The sequence below is a fragment of the Boleophthalmus pectinirostris genome, unplaced genomic scaffold (genome assembly GCF_026225935.1).
Source record: "Boleophthalmus pectinirostris isolate CB_2022bp ecotype Guang Dong unplaced genomic scaffold, ASM2622593v1 HiC_scaffold_10, whole genome shotgun sequence".
NCBI classification, from domain to species: domain Eukaryota; kingdom Metazoa; phylum Chordata; class Actinopteri; order Gobiiformes; family Gobiidae; genus Boleophthalmus; species Boleophthalmus pectinirostris.
Window position 1 is genome coordinate 25048043 of NW_026570971.1, and position 26341 is coordinate 25074383.

At 37.3% G+C, this 26341-nt stretch overlaps 1 protein-coding gene across 1 annotated transcript in view; it reads left to right on the forward strand.

The window, feature by feature from the left end:
* The window catches only part of sptb (spectrin, beta, erythrocytic), a 73262-nt gene that overhangs the window by 29271 nt on the left and 17650 nt on the right, over positions 1 to 26341 (forward strand). Inside the window, 19 exon segments of the mRNA XM_020921671.2 lie at positions 306 to 418; positions 720 to 907; positions 1184 to 1301; positions 2872 to 3030; positions 5512 to 5814; positions 7101 to 7251; positions 8677 to 9547; positions 10076 to 10213; positions 10768 to 11527; positions 13014 to 13216; positions 15193 to 15283; positions 16777 to 16923; positions 17495 to 17661; positions 17663 to 17762; positions 19034 to 19255; positions 20853 to 20942; positions 21859 to 22149; positions 23959 to 24089; positions 24997 to 25201. Coding sequence (XP_020777330.2) covers positions 306 to 418; positions 720 to 907; positions 1184 to 1301; positions 2872 to 3030; positions 5512 to 5814; positions 7101 to 7251; positions 8677 to 9547; positions 10076 to 10213; positions 10768 to 11527; positions 13014 to 13216; positions 15193 to 15283; positions 16777 to 16923; positions 17495 to 17661; positions 17663 to 17762; positions 19034 to 19255; positions 20853 to 20942; positions 21859 to 22149; positions 23959 to 24089; positions 24997 to 25201 — 4448 coding nt within the window.

Here is a 26341-nt window from a genome sequence, read left to right on the forward strand (position 1 = left end):
CTTTAAAAAAACAAACAAAAAAACAACAAAAACAATTTGCTTCATACACTACTATCTACTCTATCCGAAATGACTATCCACAAACATCTAAAATTACACAGTTTACTGGCAATAGCCTCAAGTAAAAAGAAATGAAGTTGTTCGACAAATTATAGTAAATGTATTTTCCCTCTTCACAAGATGTTGATGTGTAACTGTTATTGTTTCGAGAACGCTAATGAAGTCCTCAAGGGGGAGTTATTCCAAGTTATTAAAAGTTCCATACTGTTTCTTTAATGAACCTATTGTTTTGTTTTGTGTTACAGATGTGTTCACAGAAAACCCAGATGAGAAGTCCATCATCACTTATGTTGTGGCTTTTTACCACTATTTCTCAAAGATGAAGCAACTCGCTGTCGAAGGGAAGAGAGTGGGAAAGGTACGATACATTTACTACAACCACTACTATTACTAGTAATACTACTACTACTACTACTACTACTACTACTACAACAACTACTACTACCATTTTTACCACCACTACTACAATTACTTCATTACTACTTTTACTTTTAAAAATTTTTTATTACTGTCACTACAACAACAACAGCTACTGCTATTATTATTTCCACCATTACTACTTTTACTATCACCACTTCTACTATTACTATTACCGTTACGGTTACTACTGCTGCTACTATAAACATTACTACTACTCCCTCTGCCCATGTACTCCTCAGGTCCTGGACCAGGCCATAGAGACAGAGAAGATGATTGACAAATATGAGACTCTGGCCTCAGATCTGCTGAAGTGGATTGAACAGACCATAATAGTCCTGAACAACCGGAAACTGGCCAACTCTCTGACTGGAGTCCAACAGCAACTACAGGCTTTCAACACCTACCGCACTGTCGAGAAACCTCCAAAGTAAGGCATTAACACTATTAGCTGTAGTCATGGTGATCAGGAATAATAGTAATAACTTTTTTTCCACTCTCTTTAATGTCTGACTGTCTGTAATGAATTTAAACTTCATATGTGATATTCAAATGTAATGCTGTACCATTTAGTTCAGTCCAGTATTCTAAGTGGAGAAGCAATTCTCTTTTATTGTAATGTGCATCTTCACCATTAGAGGCCACTAAATCCCCTCTTTTTCTGCTTAATGACAGTATTATTGGTCTCATATCTGTCTCTGTGCAGGTTCCAGGAGAAGGGAAACCTGGAGGTGCTGCTGTTTACGATCCAGAGCCGAATGAGAGCCAACAACCAGAGGGTCTACACGCCTAAAGAGGGGGCTCTGGTGTCTGATATCAACAAGGTCAGAATATTTAAACATATTTATTAATTTTATTCATGACATACCTACATAAATAAACCATTTTCATTCTTCAGTTATTTGAACATTTAGTTATTATATAAAATATTTGTTAGTTTCCACAAATTTCCACAGAAAAATACAACTTTGCAAGGGCACAAAACACTAAGAAATGCATTAGGGGAAATCAAGCTCTAAATTTAAGATCCTGTAGTGCACAAAATTGATTCTTGTGAGTTTTAAGCCATGTTTTAATGCTGTTATATCATCAGAAACATACCCGGAGTTCTCTTTTGTTTCATTTACACAAGTCTGAGTAACCCTTTATTATATTATTATTATATTATATTATTAATCTGTCTACATCTCAACAGCTCAAAATGCTCAAAATGTTTCACCATGTGATGTCATTTAGTGGTAGTTTTTGCATTAACAGCTCCTTTTTACCTTTAGTTCAGTAGAAGTAGATTGGCAATTCCAGGGCTGAAATCATCCAAATGATTCTAGTGTATGTAGCCTAAAAACACAGCAAAGCATTTCCTGCCTAAATTTGCAGGGTCTGTGTGATAAACTTGTGGGAATGAAACAAAACACAACCCCAGGTATGTTTTTGATGAGGAAACATTATAACATAGATCAGAAAATAGTGTAAAAAGTGTCCCTTTACTGTACTAGCAATACTATAAGACCAGTAAAGCATGTGAATGTAAGTGAAAAGAAATCAATGAAGTCTTGCCAATACTTGGTGTAAATGAGGTCACTTAAGTCAAATATATGTATCTGTCTGTCAGTTATAGAGCGCTGTTCTTAGTAACCATAGGGGGCAGTGTACTGATGCAACAGTAGCATAATATGTCAAGACATTCTGTGTGAACACAGCCTTAGTCTCCAGACAATCTCCACTGAATGAAACATACATTAACCTTTTAAAATACATGACAAGAAATCTATAATTTGTCATATTTGTGTACAGTATTCTGTCCAAACTCACTGGTATGCCTCATTGTTACATTCCACTAGTGTTGAAAGTCTTATATGACATTTTCATCTTATATCACATCACAGAATTATATTATTGCCTCAAAAACAAACCTGGAGTTGTGTTAGTTTTCACTCACACGTTTGAGTAATCGTTTATTAATAGTTAGTTAACAGCTACATTTTCCTATTGTTCAGTAGAGATGGAAATTCCAGAGATTAAATAATCTACATAATTTTAGTTATATGGAGTTGAAAAACACAGTAAAGGACTTCCTGTATTACCACATGACATCACAAGGCATGTTTTCAGTTTGAGAGGAGAACTCGGCCTAAATTTGCAGGGTTTGTGTGTTAAGCATGTGTGAATGAAGCAAAACACAACTCTAGGTATGGTTTTGACGAGGAAACAACATAATAGAAAAACATAGATCAGAAAAACATATTTATATAGAACCTCTTGTCCAAACTCACTTACATACGCCTCATTTTTACGCTCTACTAGTGCTAATGCCCTCTAAACTTTCTATTATACAAAAATCTGTCATGGACTCACTGATGCCTTCTCTCCTGGTCCGTCCCATCATGTCTACAGGCCTGGGAGCGTCTGGAGCGAGCTGAACATGAGCGTGAGAGGGTCCTGAGAGACGAGCTGATTCGACAAGAGAAACTGGAGCAGATGGCCCGCAGGTTTGACAGGAAGGCCGCCATGAGGGAGACCTGGCTCCTGGAGAACCAAAGACTCGTCGCTCAGGTGAGAAATCTGAAAACAGTGAGTAGGGATTTGAATGGATTTAGGGATTGGGTTGTCATACCTAATAGAATTTTCTGTCAGGGTAATGTTAAAGGTACATTGCATAGCTTTTGTGATCTAGGCTCCGTCAAGTTCTTCATAGAGATGTTATTGCTTTGGCTGGAATGTTTCAGTATGGCATTAAACTTTTCTATCTTCATAGAGACCAAATTAGATCAAGTTACAGGTCAGATCTGTGGAGAGGCAACCCCACTTTTTCTAGGCATTTTTGACCTTTAAAACTGCCTTTAATTGAATAAATGTAAGGTAGAGCTGTTCAGTGTCATACTGTGGAATATTCCAAGCAGAGCAGTAAGATATCCATTGAAATAAGCAGGTGACGGACCTCAAACCAAAAAGTTACATAGTGCACCTTTAAAACAATTAATATTTATTTTAAAATAGCAAATAACTCGAGCTTATGTTTACGCAAAAGTATTTGGACAGTGTGAGGAGGCGTTCTGTAGTCTTTTTGGTTGATTGTTTAGGCTTATGCATTTCTATGGACTTGTTTGCAAGAAAGTTGGTAGATATTTCCAATAATATTCTTGGATTTTACATCTTTCATACAGCATTTCTCATTAGGTAGGATAAGATATGGTAAGCATTTTCTGTCTACAAAAAGAAAAATGTAGCAATTATAAAGATGTATCTTTGCTTCTTTTTTCATTCCATTTTCATTTAATTTTGATATATATGATAAGGGATGCACTTAAACTGGTATTATTGGCGCTGATACAAATTTTTTTTTGATTATTTTGGTCTATAAATTGGTGTAACAATTGGTGTAATAAGACAGTTTACTGGACAATGTTAGCCCAAAACCTTGTTATATTGAACTTGTATTTTTTCAAAGCTGTTTTTAGTTACCTCATGATAAATAAGTTACAGAACACATTTGGATCATTGTTTACCAATATACCGTTTGTGTTTAAAGGAAATACATATGTTCAGTCTCAGATATTGGCAGATACTTAAAGCCATTGTACCGACACTGATATTGGAACAGAAAAAGCTGACTTGGTACATCCCTATGTATGATATTTTAGAAAGCAAGTGAACAAGTTATTGACAAAGTTAATGTGAAATGCAAATATCTGTAAGAAAAAGCATACAGGATACAAGGGTCAATATATAGCTTTTAAAATATATCTTGGAGGTAAAGAATATACAAAGGGCTACATTCCCTGGACCTGACACCTGCTGCTGGTGTATGATGTATTTCATCAGGAGTTAACCCATGACACTGTGAGTCTCCATATTGGACAGGTAGTCTCAATGCTTTGCCTAATCATGTACTTCAGTGATACTGTTATTGAGATTAAGGTCTCACTCTCTTCCTTAATTCAAAGCACAGTGAGGTTTACTAATTAAAAATGACATGCTTTAAATTAATTGAGTGCGACAGGGGCCTGTTTGCACACATCTTCATTAACAGTGAGAGGGCGCCAGCAGAGACAGCTTGGCTCCAAAACACCAAGTAATCACACTAACAAGAAAGTGCCAGATGCAAGCGCAAAATCAAACTCATTAAGAAAAAGATTAATCTGTTGATGCTCAGATATTATCTTGTCAGTCTTTTTGTTTATTAAAGATGCACTATGTAACTTTTATGGCTCTGGATATGCAACTTTCTTGACTCATGGAGATGTTATTGCTTTGTCTGGGTTCTGGAATGTTCCACAGTATGGCATAAGACTAATCTATCCAAAATACGTAATGGTCACATTTTTATAGTGCTTTTCCACCCTCAAGGCGTTCTGAGCGCTTTACATCAAAGAACTACTCACCCATTCACACACACATTCGTACACCAGTGTACGTTAAGTGTCTTGGTCAGTGGATCTGACCGCTCAACCAATTCCTCCCATTACACCTTTGCTTTGTTCTTTTCCTTCACTACAACATGAAATATCTGAATTACATGATGTAGGATATGTACAATATTAATATTGTATTGTTAGAGTACTGGTGTTTCTTAAAGGTGCATTGTGTAACTTCTGGACTTTCTGGTGTAACTTGGTCTTGGTCTCCATGGAGATTCAATACCATACAATCAAGACAAGACAATAACATCTCCATGGAGAAAAGCATTTGGCGGACCCTCCACCAAAAAAGTTACACAATGCATCTTTAAATAAAGGGTTAAAAAAATTCTAATAAAAAACAAATCCACCTCCATGGAGACAAGCAGGGGACACATGTTACAGGTTGGATCTGTGGAAAAAATAACTGTCCTCAAAGTATGAAGGAATGTTTTTCAAGGTATTTGTTAAGCAATAAAAACGCTTGTAGTTGAAACACAAGATAGCTGAGGTTGATGCCATACTGTAAACATTCTTGAAAACAAATACAAAATTATCTCACTGGGGACAAGCAGGTGGCAAACTCTCCACCAGAAAAGTTACACAGTGCACCTTTAACATGAATGTCTTTTTGCAGGATAATTTTGGTTATGACCTGCCCGCTGTGGAGGCGGCAAAGAAAAAACATGATGCCATAGAAACGGACATCGCAGCGTATGAGGAGCGCGTTCAGGCTTTGGTGAACATCTCCAAGGAACTGGAGGCAGAGCGTTACCATGACGCCAAACGCATCGACGTGAGGAAAGACAACATCCTGAGACTGTGGGAGTACCTACAGGAGCTGCTCAAGGCCAGAAGGGGGCGCCTGGACAAGAACCTCACTTTGCAAAGGATCTTCCAAGAAATGCTCTACATCATCAACTGGATGGATGAGATGAAGGTACACTATGACAAATAATAGCTGTAACATGTGCCCCTAGTGGTTTAAAAGTGGAAATACAACTGAACCAGGGATGCCATTAGCTTTCAACGTAGTTTCCAACGTTTTACGTCTTATCGATGTGTATGGATTTGTGTGTCTGCATGCGTGTAACCTAAAAGATACACTTAGGAAGTTCCTCTTTCCTACACTCATAATTGATGAGTTTTGTTTTTTCTGTAAATAGATTTTCTGCCATCTTGTATTGTATTCTATTCTATATGTTAAGAGTGTTAGGCAAAATAAGTGTTAAACATCAGCATATACCCCATCTGTCTGTAGAATAACTAAGTTGTATGTGGACATTTTTTGTGGCATTCATAAATTATTGTAAAATTATTAATGATTATGCCAACTGACCAAAGAAAATTATCTAACTAATTAACCTTAAGCTTTGTGTCACACTCCAAGTACCCCCAAATGCAGGTACTAGGCCAATAAATCTGTACATTTAAATTATAGTGTTTTATGATTAAGGGATATTTTACGTTGCATTTACTATACTATTTTACAATTTTATATTAAGCTATTATTAATTTGCACATTTTTAAAACCAAGTTTAAGTACTCCCTGTTAAGTGACTGTGTACCCCCAAACGTCCCTCTTCCCTTAGGAGAGGATGGAGAGCCTTTTTGGGTTTATTCCAAACATGTTTTAGACACAAGACTTGGCAAACCACAGTGAAGGACTCAGTCTGCTTTCTGATTCAAAAATTGGCTCAAGAAACTGACACACATCGTAAAAAACGAAAATGTGTGAATATAAAATACAGATTGTATTTATAGTGTATAACTATTAAATTTGTAAGCTTTTAGCTCTGTTAGAAGGTTGTTACCTCATCAAAAACGTACCTGTAGTTGTGTTTTTATTCATTCACATATGTTTGAGTAATCCTTTATTATTAGTCTGTCTACATCTCCAATGCTTTGTTGTCTGTTACCCCTCATGAAGCGGTAGTTTTGACTACCTTTTACCTTTTGTTTAAGTAGAAATTGGCAATTCCAGGGCTGAAATTATCCAATTGAGAGCTCAGCCTAAATATGCAGAGATTGTGTGTGAATGAAGCAAAACACAACTCCAGATAAGTTTTTGATGATAGTGTATTATTGGACCTTTAATACTAAAATAGTTATTAATGAAAAATCTTAAGGTTTCAATTTTACATTTCAATCTTACAAAACATTCTTGGTTCATTAAGCAATACCTTCCTTTTAAAGGACTAATATCCTTTTCCTCTCCCCTCCTAGGCCCGCCTGCTCTCTCCAGACTTTGGGAAGCACTTGTTGGAAGTGGAGGACCTGCTCCAGAAACACACTCTGCTGGAGAACGACATCGCGCTGCAGGCGGAGAGGGTCCAGGGCGCTAGTGCAGCTGCGCTCAAGTTCGCTAACGGAGATAGTAAGCCTGCCAACAATTGCTCCCCTACTTGGCAACCACTCTGTGTGTTGTCTATGCAGTTTAATTAAGTCATAATTTTAAATCATTTCTTACCAGATGTGTGTACTTAGTTTAAATGTGACTACATTATAGACGAGATAAAGTCTAGAAGTCAATAGAGAGGCAGTGGGTTTAAAGGTGCACTATGTATATTTTCTGTTAGAGAGTCCACCATCTACTTGTTTCATTGGAGATCCTGTTGCTTTGCCTGGATTATTCCACAGCATGGTGTTAAACTTATCTGTCTCAATGCAAGTTACAAGTCAGTTCTGTGGAGATGCAAACCTGCTCACTGTAAAAATTAATGTGTTTCAAGGTGTTTTATAAGTAATGAAAAAATACTGTAATTTTATTGACAATAAAATGATGTGCCAGATTTGACCAAATATTGAATAAATCGATAAAAATACTATGCAGTTATATGCAGATAGATAAGTTTAATCTCAGACTGTACAATCTTCTAGGCAAAGCATCTCCATTGTGACAAGCAGGTAGCGTACGCCCACACCAGAACAATTACATAGTGCACCTTTAAATTACCTACATGACTATAACTGTTTTGCTATACAGGTAATATGGATAGAAGCTGTGATAGAAGTGACATTATTTTACATTACATTATTTTGAGGATGTGACCAGATGCAATATTCAGCCACTCAGAAATTCTCCATGGAAAAGTGCCGTGTCAGGTGCAGCTCAATATATTCATGTATTTAAGTAGCTGTCAGCTTTTTAAACCAGGGAAGAGTAAACAGAATTGTGGAAGGAAAATAAACTATGGCAGATTCACAGGTGTCTGTATAATGATTCCCAGCTGGTGGATCACAACCCCAGAGCATTCGATATAGTTTTACTGTAGCATATTTAAAGCTGAATATTGTTTTAATTACAAAACATGACTACTAAAATGTACTTGAACATGTTATATCTAAACAGTAAAAACAAACTTTTAAAGCTACTATTTGCAAGTTTAGTTGATTTTTTTCAGCAGTAGATGGCAGATACACTATGGAAAAAAAGCCAAGAAAACATTTTTAGATGTTCGTGGAAAAAAAATAAAAAAATAAAATAAAAATAAAGACAAGGAAAAAAATCATTTTCAACAGTTAGTGTAAAAAAAGTCCTGCAAGCTCACACTGAAGGGAAAAAAGAACTTAGAAAATGGAGCCTTAATGATGTGCCACTATTTCTTTCACTTGCTGCTCAGGGTTTCTGTAAGCACACTATCAAACAGCAGTAACATGGATAGCATCTAGTGATGATAAGTGAGAATACAACTGGGGTGGGTCAGTCAGTCTAATTACAGATGGTAGTTTTAAAGCACGCTCATAATATTTGAAGAATGAAACATATTTTATTGCTAAACATCTTTCTTCTCTGTTTCAGCCTACAAGCCGTGTGACCCTCAGGTGATTCGGGACAGGGTGCAGCATTTGGACCTGTGTTACCAGGAGCTGTGTGCATTAGCAGCACAGAGGAGAGCACGTCTGGAGCAATCCCGTCAATTCTGGACCTTTCTCTGGGAAGTGGCCGAACTGGAGAGCTGGATTCGCGAGAAGGAGCAGATCTTCTCTTCCCTGGATTACGGCAAAGACCTTACCAGTGTCCTAATCCTTCAAAGCAAGCACAGCGCCTTTGAGGATGAACTTGGAGCCAGAAGAAACCACCTACAAGAAGTTTTAGCTGAAGGAGATAAAATGGTCCAAGCGAAGCATTTTGGTGCACCTCAAGTCCAAGAATCCATGAATGACATCAAGAGGCAGTGGGACCAGTTGGAGGAGCTAGCTGCATTTCGCAAGCAAAACCTACAAGATACACAAAGATTTTTCCAATTTCAAGGCGATGCGGATGATCTCAAAGCCTGGCTGTTGGACACTAAGAGGCAGATGACCAGTGACGATGTTGGAAATGATGAATACACAACTCAACGACTACTGAAAAAGCACAATGATTTGAAAAATGAAACTATCAAGAATGGGGCTACCATAGAAGCACTGTCCAAACAAGCTAACGCACTACCAGAAGAGCTACAGAACACTCCAGATATTCAGAGGAGGCTAAAGGATATTAAAGATTTGTACATGGAGCTCTTGACGCTAGCTGATCTCAGGCAGAAGAAGCTGGACGATACGATGGCGCTGTACACGATCTTCAGTGAGACCGATGCTTGTGAGCTGTGGATGGGACAGAAGGAGACGTGGTTGGTCGGGCTGGACGTTCCAGAGAAACTGGAAGATCTGGAGGTCATACAAAACAGGTAAGAAATCAGTTGGTGTTTTTACATGGCCACAAAAAAATCAGAGCAGTATCAGAATATTCATACAACAAAATTTTTAGATTAAATTTTTGGTGTTTGTTTGCACTCACAAAAGAAATCTGGTCATCACAAAAACCTTGTGACATGTGTTAGTTTATCAGTGGGTGTTTTCATTAGACAAATTAGACAAATTACAATGAATTTAAAGATAAATATTTAAAACGTCATCATTTTCTAGTTTATCCATGAGTTTCAGGCTGAAAAAAATAGCACAGTTTCTATAGCAACTGACAAATAAAGACAAAATACTGTAGCTTCTGAATGGCCAAATATTGTCAAAATGTTGCCCCCCACCTATCGAAACCTATAAATTGCATGTGATCAATACCCAGTTATCTGTAAAGCTACATTTACCTTCTCAATTCTAGAAAACAGATCACAAAGATTTGAACAATGTATAACTTAGATAGACAAGATAATATAGTGTATTGTTTATGTAATCTAACAGCTCTTTTTTTTTAAATCTAGGCTGAGCATTCTGACTCAAGACATGGCCAACGTTCAGTCCCGAGTGGACGAAGTGAACAAAGCAGTGAAACAGCTGGAGGACAGCAGACACCCTCGCACCAAAGAGGTCAAAGACTGCCAAGCACGACTCAACAAGAGGTATGTAAAAACACTGAAATGTATAATTCTGTCTCAAAGATCATGTTTTACCTTTACCTTCTAAAGAAAACAAATTTTGAAGTGCGAAATACAGTATTGCTGAAGTAAATATAGACGATAAACAATAATACTGAAACAAATTTATGCTACTGACACAAAAACCCAAGAGCAGACTTAAACCACAAAAACTATTCTAAATTTACAATATTTAAAATAAAAACATAATACATGAAAAACACAATGCATAAATAGCCAAATGAAATTTCTGCCCTTTTACAGCTTAAATCTGATCATAAATAACCACCTTGCTTGAACTAGGACAATGCAGCACATTAAAATCTGGACAAAACTGGGACTAAAACAAGACAAAACCAAGAAGTACCCCTGAAATAAATTAGGACCTAAGTAGAACTATCCCAGGTCTGAACCCAGGTGGAACAAGGACCAAACTAGGTTCAGATTTGAGTTCAGTTTAGTGAGAACGATAAATGACACCTACACTATAATTTACATTTTTATTTGTCAATATTAAAATGTACCCTATTTTTTACCAGGTGGGATGCATTCAAAGCCATGGTGGAGGAGAAGAAGAGAAAGATCGACTCTGCTCTGAGCTACCACAACTACGGGCTGGAGTGCGACGAGACCAAGGCCTGGATAAAGGACAAAACACGGGTCATCGAATCAACTCAGGAACTGGGCAATGATCTCCAAGCAGTCATGACCATCCAGAGAAAACTATTTGGTATCGAGAGAGATTTAGCCGCTATTGATGCTAAGCTAATCTTTTTGAGGAATGAGGCAGACCAGTTAGCGCAGGATCACCCTGACAACGCCGCAGACATTTTAGCACGAAGGGCGGAGCTTGACCAAGCCTGGGACACATTAAAAAAGACTCTGAAAGATAGAGAAGATTCATTGGGAGAAGTTAGCAAGCTCCAGAGTTTCCTGCAAGAAATGGACGATTTTCAGTCTTGGCTTTACAAAACTCAGAAGGCGGTAGCGTCCGAAGAAATGCCGGCGACGTTACCAGAAGCAGAGGAGCAGTTGAATCTCCATGATGCTGTCCGTGAAGATATAAACAACCATGAGGAGGACTACCACCGAGTCAGAGACACAGGGATTCAGGTGACCACAGGGCAAGAAGATGATCCACAATACCAGGAGTTGGAGCAGAGGCTGAGGGGGCTGGACAGAGGCTGGGTGGAGCTGCAGAAGATGTGGGACAGTCGCAAAAACTTCCTGGACCAGGCTTTGGGCTTCCAGCAGTTTGTGAGAGATGCCAAAGCTGTGGAGGCCATACTCAACAACCAGGTAATGTGTCAGTATATAAATTTAAAGGTGTGCTGTGTAACTTGTCTGCTGGAAGGTTCGTCACCTGCTTGTCTCCATGGAATTGTGCCTAGAAAGTTCCACAGTATTGCCATAAACTCCATGGAGACTTACACAACAAATTACAGGTTAGATTTGTGGAGAGGTGACCCCACTCACAGTGAGAATGGGTGTTTTTAAAGATATTTTTAAGCAATAAATAACATCTGTAGTTCAATAAATGCAAGCCAGATTAATTTAATACCATACTGTGGACAAATTAAACCAAAGAATTACCATCTCCATGGGGATAAACAGATTGCAGACCCCCTTCAGAAAAGTTACACAATGCACCTTTAAGTTAAATTACCATTATGCGGAAAAAAAAAAAAAAATCACGGTATTGTTTAAATGAAAAAATCTGATCTCATTCTTGTCAATGTGTGTATCATCGTTCAGTTCATTCATTTTCAATTTAAAAACAAAAAAGGAAAAAGAAATAAATTATTTCTCTGTAGTTTGAATAAAAATTAAACAGTTTACCCAATCTTCGAGCCTGAACCAGCATTTCAATATCTGTTTTATCATTGCAGGGATCAAATAAAAAAAAAATTTAAATGAAAATCTATCTGTTTTATGGGAATTAAAATTAAACCAAAACAAAACGAAAAATGAACAAATGATTGAACTAAACACAGATTCTTGGCAAGTAAGTAAACTGACCAAATTACCTCAAAATTTAAAATAAGTCAGATCACAAAAATAAAATGGGGATGGAGAAAGGGGAAAAATAAGGGGGGAAAAAAGTTTTAAGTTAAAAATAATTGGAAGAAATATCCCACTGGAATTATTTCTCACTGAACTGCTATCATCAGTATATACATAGTCACTATATAAATAGGCTTACGTGTTTTGGAATTAAAGGCCTTATATTACGCACTCTAAGACTCTTGTGAGCTTTAAGCCATGTTTGAATATTGTTACCTCCTCAAAAACATACCTGGAGTTGTGTTTTGTTTCAGTCGCACATGTTTGAGTATTCCTCTATTATTAGGCTGTCTCTATCATCAAAGCTCAAAGTGCTCTGTTCCACTTCGTGAAAATACAACTCCTGGTATGTTTGTGATGAGAAAACAACATTATAACAGAACAGAAAATAGTGTAATATGGGTCCTTTAAACAGTTTTCTAGCATTTCCCTTTAGAGCTACAGCACCTCCTATAAACAAGGTGTAACCAACTACATGCAAACAATGCACTCTCCACCTTTATGTAAATTTTAAGCAAATAACCTCTCCTAACTCTCCCCTCCCCTTCTTTACTAATGACTGGTTTTAGCCCAAGTATTTAAAAGAATGTGTAAAAGAGGAATGCAGCGTGGTTGGTTACAGATCCACTAACCAAAACCACATGTTGGTTGTATCTTTGTCAGTACTTTTTCCTGTTTACTTCTGTCCTAACTTCTCAAAATGTGGGCCTATTGGATGCAGGAGTACACATTGGCCCATATAGACCGGCCGGACACTTTGGCGGGGGCTGAGAAGGCTCTGAAGAAGCATGAGGACTTTGTGAGCACCATGGAAGCCAATGAAGATAAGATTGACGGAGCGGTGCAGTCTGGGCAGAGGCTGGTGGACGCCAACAACTTGTACGCTAACAAAGTCCAGGAGAAGATGGACTCTATTCGCGACAGGTTAGTGTGCTTTTTGTATTAAAGATGTGTTGTGTACATTTTCTGATGGAGAGTCCATCAAATGTTTTTCTCCATGGAGATGTTACTGCTTTGTCTGAGATGTTTCAAAGTATAGCAGTAAACCTTTCTATCATCATGGAGACCAAACCAGGCAAAGTTACTTGTCAGATCTGTGTTGATCTTTGTCAGATCTGCTCAAAGTCAGAATGTCTGTTTTTCTTGGTATTTTTGAGTTATAAGACCACTAAATGTAAGGCAGATCTGTTCAATGTCATACTGTGGAACATTCCAAGCAGAGCAATGACATTTCCATAGAAAAAGACCCCCTACTGAAAGGTTACACAGTGCACCTTTATAGCTTTACATAAATTTTTTTCAATTTTGATATAGCATTAACAAAAATAAAAAATAGACAAAAACAAAACAAAAATCCTTCCACACCCCACCTCTCTTTCTACCCTCAATACATACACAAAAAAACACTAGATAAACAAAAATCAACGCCAGTCAAGTCCAGTCCTGTCAAAAAGTTCAACATTTTTGTATTACATTTTGACCAGAAACTTCTGACAGTCTCAATCAAATGTTATTCTTTGTAAGTATATCTCAACTTGACATATTTTGTTTTTTGGTTTTTGCTCCCTTTTGCCACATGAAAAATACATAAACTATTCATTTATTTAGCTGGCTGCACCACTGCAGTATTGGTTTAAAAGATTTCTCTCAGTTTAACCATACTTTTAGGCCTGTTATTGTCAGTAAATACAAAAGTGTATGCATTTGAAATTGTTACATTTTGAGGACCTTTTTAGTTGGGGGTCCATCACCTGCTTGTTTCTATGAATATGTGAGTGCTCTGCCTGGAATGTTGCATTGTATGACTTTAATCAGCTCTGTCTTACATGAATTAAATTACAGGTGGTTTTATAGCTCAAAAATACCTAGAAAAGGCATTCTGACTGTGAGTAGGGTTGCCACTCCACAGATCTGACCTGTAACTTGTCTGGTTTGAAAGGTTTAATATCATACTGTGAGCCCCTGACAAAGCAATAACAACTCCATGAAGAAAATAATTTGATGGCCCTCCTCCAGAAAAGTTAAACAGTACACCTTTAAACCTTCAGTCAACTTTACCAAAATGTCCTTAAAAAAACAGTTTTTCGCATTAGAACTTGCAGCTATCGCTTTCCTACTTCTTATAAATTGCTTGTGTTTACTCAAAACCTCTCCTCTTTCGCACCAAACCTGCTCTAATGTAGAAAATATTCACTCTTCACCCTGTAACCCACCAATCCCATACAACAGCTTTTTGATTACTGTATCAGGGCTTGTGGACAGGCACAGGAGAGAGAGGTGGGGGGCACTTTTCCCATTAACTTCCACATCCAGCCTCATAGACCAGCCCAGACTGTAATGGGTATTGATCCCTAAGTGAGAGCTATTCTTCAAAGTGAGGCCCAGAAATGGCTCTGTGCACTGTTATGTTACTATGTTAGGTGTTTACTGCATACACAGAGGTTCTGTGTAGCTTATATGTGCATCATGTGTAATTTTTCTGGCAGAGTGTTGTTTACGGCCTGCGTGTTTTCTTGTTTCACCATGGAGATACTGTATTATTGCTTTGCAGGGGATGTTCCACAATAGGGCATTAAATGTATTTTTGCCCGTGTGTTTGTCTTCCAAAAATGTCTAAAACGGACACAAAACTTGATTATATTATATATATATATATATATATATATATATATATATATATATATATATATATATATATATATATATATATATATTTATAGGCCAATTCTGTATAAATGCTCCTCAAAATTACATCACCTATTTATTGTTTATAATGAAAGACCACATATAAACAAAAAATGTATGAAATTTTAAAAAAAACTCCAGTATAAATGACCATAACTCCTGCTTTGTTGCTATAGTGATACTGTACTAATGTATGAATGTGTTTTATGTTTAAGGCAAGACAAGAACAAGCGCAGGGCCGAGGAGGTCTCAGGAAAACTCAAAGACAACCGTGATCTGCAGCACTTCCTCCAAAACACTCAAGACGTGAGTTCAAATACAGTTTACCTTTCATTTAAAGGTGCTATATTATACACAAAATTGACTCTAGTGAGCTTTATGTCATGTTATAATGTTGTTACTTGATCAAAAACATACCTGGTGTCTTGTCTTATTCACACGTTTGAGTAACGCTTTATTATTAGTCTGTCTACATCTCCAAAGCTCAAATGCTCTTTTCTACCTTGTGATGTCATGTAGTGGTAGTTTTCAAGTTAACAGCTACCTTTAACGTTTTGTTTAGTAAATTTGCAAATTTCAGGACTGAAATCATCCAAATTATTCTATTGAATGTGTAAGGAGTTTAAAAACACAGTGAAGCACTTCATGTATAACCACATGACATCACAAGGTGGAACAGAGTGCTTTCTGTTTGAGAGAAGAACTCTAAGTGTGTATGTTTTTGAGGAGACAACATTATAACATAGATCAGAGTATAGTGTAATATGGGCCCTTTAATCACCACAAATTACACATTTAAAGCTTTGTTAATATATATTTTTTATTTGAATAGTTCTGCATCAAGCTAGATTTTTTAATACTTATTTATAAATTGAGTTTGCACAGCAGGTCCTTTTTGGCTAATTGCATTGCTCTGTGTTGCTGCGATAAAGACGTAAATCCAATTTCCAAAAAGTCACCTTTTCACAAATTTAAAATGTTGCAGTTGGTTTGACTTTGCCAAGTTCAGTTTTGTTATCATTATTAATTTAGGGCGTTTTAGTGAGGAAGTGACTGTGCTTTGTCATTGACAGAGGGCTCACTCACGTCAGATTATTTCTCTCTATAAATTCAAAACTAATAAAGTTTTGGAAGATTTCAATCTACAGTAGTTACTAAAAACATAAATTATGTATATATCTTAAAGGTCCTATATTACACAAAATTGTCTCCTATCTTGAGCTTTGAGCCATGTTATGTTGTTACCTCAACAAAAACATACCTGGAGTTGTGCTTTGTTTCATGCTATGCTTGAGTAATCCTTTATTATTAGTCTAACTACATCTCCAAAGCTCAAAATACTCTTTCACCCTGTGATTTCATGTAGTGTTCATTTTCAAGTTAACAGCTGCCTTTTACCTTTAGTTCAGGAGAGATTCCAGGTCACTAAATGATTCTAGTGAAGGTGTATGGAAAAAAACACAGTGGAGCACTTTTACATGTCATCACAAGGTGGAACACAGTGTTTTCTGTTTGAGGGAAGAACTCAGCCTAAATATGCAGGTTTTGTGTGTTAAACCTGTGTGAATGAAACAAAACACAACTCCAGGTATGTTTATAATCAGGAAACAACATTCCAACAGATCAGAAAATAGAGTAATATGGGCCCTTTAATTTTAATTCTAAAAAATATATATATTTTCACTGTTAGGATCATGTCATGGTCTGAATCATCAAGATTATTGATTACTCTAGTATTCCTGACATATCTAGAGCAGTATACCTGGGTTTAATGCATTTTCTCCTCTCTCTTCCTGTAGCTGACTGTGTGGATCAATGAGAAGATGCTGACGGCTCAGGACACATCATACGATGAGGCCAGAAACCTTCACTCCAAATGGCTGAAGCACCAGGCCTTCATGGCTGAACTCGCCTCCAACAAAGACTGGCTCAACAAAGTGGATCAGGTCTGAGCCATAGAGAAACATTGGGCAGGATTTAATGTAGTCAAAAGCTGAGAAACTGTTTAATACAGTTTAGTGTTTTAGTTTATAAGGAGACAGAGTTTTTTTCACTTGAATAAGAGTTTCACTTTCAATTTAATAAGTAAAAAATAAAGAAATACAAAACATAGCTTTAAATTAGACATTTCTTGAGGTTTTAGAATGGTCTTGATCAGAACAAATGTATGACTACATTTAAATATTAAATAAATAATAATACATGTAAAGTCTAAAAATAGATTTGTATTATCATTTGAAATTGGTATTGGCATATCGTGAGCCTTTTCTATCAAAATTGAACTCGAAATTTTTGTTTTGTTAGACTACCGCAAGGTTCTCTATGCTTGTAACAAACAGCAGTGTCCAGATTGAAGCTAGTCTGGTCACTCTAATATTTTGTTATGCAACTGTATTTGTTCTTTAACTGAAAAAATACATTGAGGTTAAACAGGAAGAAACACAACAAATATATTTTTACCATGTACAAATTTATCTGTTACACCTCCTCACATTTTGTCTCATCTGTTTGCCTCAGGAGGGACATGAGCTGATGGAGTCTAAACCTGAATTTGAGCCCATTGTAAAAGAGCGTTTGGCAAAACTTCACGAGCTGTGGGATAAGCTGGAGTCCACGGCGGAGGAGAAGGCCCGTCTTCTGTTCGATGCAAACCGCTCGGAACTGTTTGACCAGAGTTTGACCGATCAAGAAGTGGCTGAAGGAACTGCAGCTTCAGCTCAAGAGCGGAGCAGAGGAGGATGTGAGGGACCTGACCAAGGCCAATATCCTGCTCAAGAAACACCAGGTCTGTGGACAATATAGGTCTCTCACGATTCAATACAATACATTAATAACAACAATAAAATTGTACAGTTTTTACATATGGTAATTTATATGTTGAACATTTTTTGTTAAGTCACTATTAAGTGCAAAAAACTTCATGTGACATCCACTTTAAATATCAAATCAAAGAATATGTGAAATGTAATACATAAACAAGTTCAATTTCTCTAAATAAGCAACAAAACTGTAGCACTGTCACATTTAGTCTAATGTACCTAAAAATAGGCCTGCCATGATTATTACTATATCAACTTATTGTTCAATGTATGAAAACTGGAACAATATTTTTGGGGGTCAGTATTTATTGTGTGTACATTTTCTTTGCACTATAGGGACATTTGTGGTATTTTTTGGAGATTATGATGAGATTTGAGCCATAAAATGTTGAATTAGCAACTTTTGTGACTCTTTACAGATGCAAACTAAGTACTGAAGTGTTTCTGCTGTTTTTAACAATATTGTAAATTTAGAATAGTTTTTGTGATTTAAATCTGCTCTTAAATATAAGAGCATAAATTTGTTTCCATATTATAGTTATATTGTTTTTCTAATTTTAATTGACCTCCAGTAGCTATCAGCTATTCTTCCTGGAGACCTATTTTATCATTTATCAATATTTACTTCATCATTATATCATACTTCAGAATGTGTTATTGTGACAGACTTGCCTAAAAATAAACTCTTATAACATTGCAGTAGGCTCACAATATATCAGTATTTCAGTATTTTAACACACCCTGGTACAGTGGTTTCCAAAATGGGGATCAGAAGCCCCAGGGGCGTCTCGAGATGATTTCAAGAAATAATTTAAATTGATTTATCTACAATTTATCCACATATTATTATGACTGTGATTAATGATGTCTTGAAGGATATCCTGGCCTAGAGTAGGCAATACAGAATCATTTATTAATTCTTATTATTTATATGTATTTTTAAATATTTTATTAGTAGGTATTAATCAGTGGTAATAGATACTCACAGACAGGAACCATTTTACTTCATACATAATTTTGAAAATACTTTCCTATGCATTGTGGGCCGGTGTCATTGGGCCGGTGTCATTGGCCTTGGGGAGATTTAAATTTGGGCCGGTGACTGCCCGTATAAATCATTCACACAGGCTACACTTTATTCCCTAAAAACGTTATTAAAAGGCTTTGAATCAGCTTAATCTACATCTTGATTAGAGTTTTGAGAGGTCATTTGTCTTCTCTGGTGCTGTGTCTTTAGCTGACGGAGAACCAGGTGCGTGACCGCGGACGGGAGCTGGACGAGCTGCAGGAGGCAGTGAGGAAACATGGCGGCAGGGAGGACCAGCCCGTTCTGGAGGCGGAGCAACAGAGTCTGAGGGCGGAGTTTCAGCAGCTCCTCACCCCTCTGGCCGAACGCAAAGGAAAACTGGAGGCGGTCAAGGCCGTGCATCAGTTTTACAGGGACCTGGCAGATGAGCTGGTGAGTGTCATAGACTTAGACAAACTTTATTGATCCACAAGGGAAATTACTTGGATACCATAGCTCTCACAACAATATATTATAATAATGAAGAGCAAAAATATACATGGTAGCAAAAATAACAACAGACAGGTGTCAAACAAGGCAGAATTATGTACATGTAAAAATAAAATGTTGAAATATAGTAATACAAATATATCTCAGCTGTATACAAGAGGTCGTAAGAAGAAAACAGTGCAAAGATGAAATAGTCATTGACATGACATACTCACATAAGGGTGAGTTGCTATAAGTCAAATCATCAGAGCAAGACAATGTGGGTGAAGAGTCTTGCCTAAAGACACAGCGTCAGTTTTTACCACTGGCGCCCCACTGTGGTACCTGGTATTCCCAGCAGTCTCCCCTCCAAGTACTAACCAGGCCTGGCCATGCTTAACCGAGATTGGGCTTTGATAAGGAGGTGTGACATCTCATCATCAAAATTTTTAAAATCTAAATAAATCAAACTGTTACAACCAGATTTGTATTTCTTGTGATCTGTGAAAACATGGCTCACTTCAACAAGAGACATTTTGGTCGTATGTAAAATATCAGCAGCTGGGAGAAGATATTGCTACACAAACTAGTTCGAAGCTCATAACAATATATTTTGAAACACCATTTGGTCGTATTTTGTTTTTTCAACTCAATAACTGCCAACAGGTGTTCTTGTTGTTGTTGCCAGCCTCTGTAAAAATCCACCAGTTCAGCTTGAGTCGGCCTGACACTGAATCCTGTTGGAGTCTATTAATTTCTAAATACAGTTTTCATTCTCAGTTGTGACAGTAAGTCCGACTGCTCTGTGTGAAATCAGCTCCCCAGGTGCTCCAGAGCTACAGCTGTAATCCCTTATGCCTTTCACTGCCTAAATCCACCACAGTGAAGGGAGGATGACGAGTAAAGAGAGGGTCTGAGACATAGTGAAGAGGGTAGCTTCAAGTAATAGCATGTCTTTATACTCATTTGTAATATAATCCCAGTGGTAAACAGGCATGAGTAATACTGACAAAAATGAAAAATCAGTATCTTAAATTATTTAGAAAACAATGTCAGATCATATTTTGAGAGTCCATCAGAAATATGCTAAAACATGCAGTTAAATGTCTTGGTTAAGGTTCAAATATTGCACTAAATGTAGGTGGACTTTAAAACTAACTACCAACAAGTAGCTCAGTTGGTAAAGCCTAAGGTTGGTGGGTCGAATCCCGCTCCCACAAACGAATGCTGTGGTTGTGTCCTTAGGCAACACACTTAACCCCCCTTTCCCCCAGTGTCTGCGTACACTGACGTATGAATGTGTGTGTGAATGGGTGAGTGGTCCCTTGATGTAAAGCGCTAATATCTTTTTTGCAGCTTTTATTTTTTTTACATTACAGACAACATACTCAATAATGTAATTCAGCTTATCTCCAAAACCCCAATTTTAAAAGTTTCAATGTTAAGTTCATTTTTGAGTCCCACCTGGAGTTGCAAGCTGTATATTTATACACTAGTCTAGCTGCCATTGAGAGTGTATAATATATCTTGTATAATACACTGTTCTTGTTGTGTCCATCAGCTGTGGATTGAGGAGAGGATGCCCCTGGCCATGTCACAGGAGCACGGGCATAACCTGCAAACTGTGCAAATGCTGCTGAAAAAGAACCAGGTCTGTACCAACTCTCACTGAACTTACACTGTCAGGGAAACGTCAAATTAGGGACTCACTTTTAGCCTCACTCTCACTAAAGTGATTACTTTGACCATTAATACATACGTTTTTAGATACCTGTATATTCAGAAGCGTTTTTCTCAGTCAAATACACATTTAGTATAGTAGAAAAGTCATGATAATAGTAACTAAATCATATATTACTGACTGAACAGGCTTAGGCAGTAGCAATGTACTAGCTTTCAAGCAGAAGACAAAAATTTATATTGTCATCAAGTATATGTCGTTTTTATTACAGAACAATTAATTTTTGAATGAATTTCTTTTTTATTACCAAGTATCAATTAAATTTGATTCTAATCCTTAAAATAATGACACAATTCAGACACCAAGAATTTACATTTATTACATTTGCTTGTTCATGAGGTGGAACCAAAACAATAATAATACATTTCCAAATCATTTTCTGATTGTTTTAAATAATAAAAATAATATAATATAATATAATAAATAAATAAACATGGTCTGACAACTCAAAAAATATATATAAAATGGGTTTCAACAACAAATTTTCATGGGTCTGTTGAGAATGTTGATGACATGAAAGTATTGCTGTGGTACAGATGACATGCCACCATTCTATAGGCCAATAGTATTTAATACAGATGGAGTGCAGCAAAAATTAATATTGTTAAAATGCAGGTCTCTGTTGTAATATGGTGAGTTATAGTCACTGATAAAAATGATCAGGTTCAACAATTGTTACTTTACCTTAATTATGTATTTCATGGGAGAGTACAGTGTTATCAATAGGAAAAACAGGCCCTTGCCCCCATTTGGGAGCAGGATATCATCACATTTTAGAATCTGAAAACCACCAATCACAAGTACATGTGTTTCTGGATGCTCTTAGACTCTGCAGAAGGAGATCGAGGGGCACCAGCCCCGTGTGGATGAGGTGCTGGAGCGGGGCAGGAGGATGGAGGCAGCAGCCAGGGCAGAGAACAGACCAGAGGCTGAGAGAATCCAGGAGCAGCTGAGGGACCTGGAGACGTCATGGGCCACCCTGCAGGATGAGATGGACAAACGCAGGGACAGGCTTAACGGGTCCAACCTCGCCCAGCAGTATTACAATGACGCCGATGAAGCTGAGGCCTGGATCGGAGAGAAGGAGCTGTACATGATCGCAGATGAGAAGGCCAAGGTGAGGAGAGGGGCATAAGAGGGGAGGATGCTGAAAGTTAATACAAACAAAAGTTTAGACTCAGACAAACTTTATTGACCCACAAGAGAAATTACTTGGAGACAGTAGCTCACACATCACAATGTATATTAATAATAAAGAGAAAAATAAATGGTAGTAAGACATTCTAAACAAGTAGCAAAAATAGCAAGAGTCTTCTGGTAGGGGGTCTGACACCTGCTTGTCTCAATGGAAATCTTATTGCATTGCTTAGAATGTCCCACAGTATGGCATTAAACGAATAATATATCCATGGAGACAAGCAGATGACACCATCAAGCCAAGTTACTGGTCAGATCAGGGAAATGGCTATCCTGCTTACAGGTATTTTTGAGCAACAAACACTTATTATGAAAATGAACCACTTAATGCAATACTGTGCAACTTTCCCAGCAAAGCAATAACATCTCCATGGAGACAAGCCAGTAGCATACCCTTCACCAGTAAAGTTACACAGTGCACCTTTAACATGTTTTAAAATAGTCCTGGGTGTTTGTCTGTTTTGTAATATATTAAAGCTGCTCCATGTAACGTTTCTGGTGGTGTTCCACTACCTGCTTGTCTCCATGGAGATGATATAGCTTTGCCTTTAAATGTTACAAATTATAGTGTTCAACTTGTCTCCAAGCCAGTGATGCAGTAGGCCAGTTTACAAGTCATATCTGTGAAGAGGTGACCCGCTTACAGTAAGATTAGTCAAGGTTTATCAAGGTGTTTTAGATAGATAAGTTTAGTGCCATACTGCAGAATTATAATGTAGTTTCCTCATCACAAACATAGGTGGAGTTGTGTTTTGTTTTATACATACATGTTCACACACACAAACCCTGCATATTTAGTTCTTCTTCAGAAAACACTCTGTTACACATTGTGATGCCATGTGGTAATAGAAGTGCTCCGCTGTGTTTTTTAAACTCCAAACACCTTCACTAGGATCATTTGAATTATTTCAGCCCTGGAATTGCCAATCTCCACTGAACAAAAGGTAAAGAGTAGCTGTTAATTTGGAAATTACCCTTCATGACATCACAAGGTGGAACAGAGCATTTTAAGATTTGGAGATGTAGACAGACTAAAAATAAAGGTTTACTCAAACATGTGCAAACACAACTCCAGGTATGTTTTTGATGAGGTAACAACATTATAACTTGGTTTAAATCTCGAAAGAGTCAATTTTGTGTAATATAGGACGCAAATCAACTCCAGTAAATTCAGGTTTGTTCTGGCTGCATATTGCTTCTTATAAAATTAGTATTTTTCTCCTTTGGCTCAGCATTGACTCAAAGCTACACACTCAAAGTAAAACAAAGGAAAAGAAAATCTACCAAAACACAATATCCCCCTCTCTCATATGAATAAAGCAGAGAAATAGTATTGTGCGCATATAGAACCATCTCATGCAAATGGCCACATCTCTGATCACATCCTCGAATCTAAACGCAAATTGAACACAAAATTGGAGACTGCAATTTCTTTTCTTTGAACTGTTATGAGGTTTCTGTATAATATGATTCAAACTGGCCATGTCATATTGAAGAATCACTCGTAGCTGCGCATGCATTAACATAATTACATGGCTGGATTTCCCTTCAATTACGTGGACATGTTTCTCATAAGTGCCACTCTCCATTTAAAACCTATTTGGGTGTTTTTATAGCGCTTTGATGTCTTGTCTCCTCTGATATCTCCAAAACGGTTTTCTTGATTATTTTATTTCCGCACCCTTTGCTTTACCTTTCATTGTTTGCTAACTTTTCCTCGTATTTTTAGGACGAACAGAGCGCTATGCTAATGCTGAAGAGACACATGATTCTGAAAGAAGATGTGGACGACTATGAAAACGCCATTCAGAAGTTGGCGGACCGTGCTCAGAAGATGTTTGCTGAGGAACATCCAGATGGGTTTGTCAATGTTTTGATAATCTTATACAAAAAATATGTTTCCATGGTTACCAATTTGCCCTGTTGTCTCAGTCAGTTATGGTTTGGTGAGATAAGGATGACAACCATGTAAAATGTAATCTATTTGGTAATCTCACGTCCATCTTGAGTACACTTCAACGCCCTTTTCTCATTTGTGGTGTCCTCCCTGAAGACTGCACGGTATTAAAAAACATGTGATAATGTGACCTAAGATACAGAATTACCCTCACTGATATAAAGGGGAAAAAATCTAGTCTTTAAAACTAAATATAAGAATCTGTATATCTATAAACATACTTTGTTTGGAGGGTATGTCACCTGCTGGTCTCAGTGAAGATCTTTTTATGTTGCTTGGAATGTTCCACACTATAACATTAAAGGTATCTATGGAAATAAGAAGGTGACGCCAACAAGGGCAAGTTACAGGTCAGATACAGGGAGAGTAATACTAGTAGATGTTTGTTTGTTTTTTTCATTTATATTTATATATTTTTTTTTTTATTCAATTACAGGTGGTTTTATTGCTCAAACATAACTAGAAAAACAGGCATTCTGACAGTGAGTGGGGTTGCCTGTCCACAAATCTGACTTCTAACTTGGTCTGGTTTGGTCTCTGTGAAAACAGAAAGGTTTAATGCCATACTGTGAAACATTCCAGGCAAAGCAATAACATCTCCACGGAGAAAAGCATTTGACCGAACCTCCACCAGAAAAGTCACACAATGCACATTTAAGTGACGAAATGGAATTACTTTGTCCTCCACTGGTAGTAAGATTAAAATGACACCACGTAATAAGTATAACCACTGAGATTATCTTATCTTATTTTTGTCTATTACTTATTTTATGCTCGCTCCCTGAATCTGCTGTTTCTTTGTATCTTTAGGGAGGCCATAATCCGACGCCAGAGCCAGGTGGATAAACAGTACGCTGGGCTGAAGGAGCTGGCTGAAGATCGCAGGAAGAAACTGGACCACACGTTCCAGCACTTCCTGTTGAGTCGAGAAGTGCAGGATCTGGAGCAGTGGATCGCGGAGAGGGACGTCATCGCCTCTTCTCAGGAAATGGGACAGGACTTGGACCATGTCACGGTACAACTAATATTTACTCTTTCACTTTTTAAATTAAATATATTGCATATATACATATGCATTATTATAAACATACATACATATATACAAGGTGCACTGTGTAGCTTTTTGTTTGAGAATCTGTCATCTGCTTTTATGGATGTGTCATTGCTCTACTTGGAATGTTCCACAGTATGACATTAAACAGCTCTACTCTAGGTGGTTTTGTAGCTCAAAAATACCTAGAAAAGCAGGTTTTCTGACTCTGAGCAGATCTTACCTGTAACTTGATCTGGTTTGATGTGAAGATAAAAAGTTTTAATACCATATTGTGAAACATTTCAGACAAAGCAGTAACATCTCCAAAGAGAAAAGGATATGATGGATCCTCCACTAGAAAAGTTACACAATGAACCTTTAAAGAAAACAGATAAACAATATACAAAAAGATTACATGAAACTGAATTGTAGTAGTTTTTCTAGTTGGATTGTGTTAAAAATAAAGCTCATGTTAAAGTCTAACAAAGACTCAGACAGAGCAGTGCCTACAGTTAGTATCACACCCCCAGGGAACATTGATGACATCAGCTGCAAAGTATCAATAATAATGACAGTAGCAATGTATAGATTTTTTTATTATTTTGGTTGCTTCCTGTGACTATTCAAAATTGCCACAGCCTTTAGTCACAAGTTTTACACCAGATGCCCTCCCGGTTGCAACCAAGCAGTGAATGTTAAAGATAATGAGGCTGAATTACCCAGGGACCAGATTTAAACTCCCTACCTCCTGGTTACATAGGGAATACTCAAATAGAAATAGCTAGAAGCAGCACTGTGCTCTCCACCTCTGACACAGTAAAAGTATATTGTGCTAGCCTGGATGGCGTACTGTTTTAGCCCTGCCTGCAGATGTAGATAAACCCATTTGAAAAGGGGCCTTAGTGTTTTGTCTCTGTGTGTTGAATGAGCAGAAATCAAAGGCAGATTTTTCCAAACAACAGTGAGAAAGCGATTTGTTCAGAAAAACCTCCAGAGGAAACAATGATTTTCTCATTTTGTTCTTTTGCTGTTTTTGGTGTAAAGTAATCAGGGCCATCTGCTGCAGTGGGAACAGAGCGCAGACACTAAAGAAGTATTAGCTTGTATTATGTTATATTATAT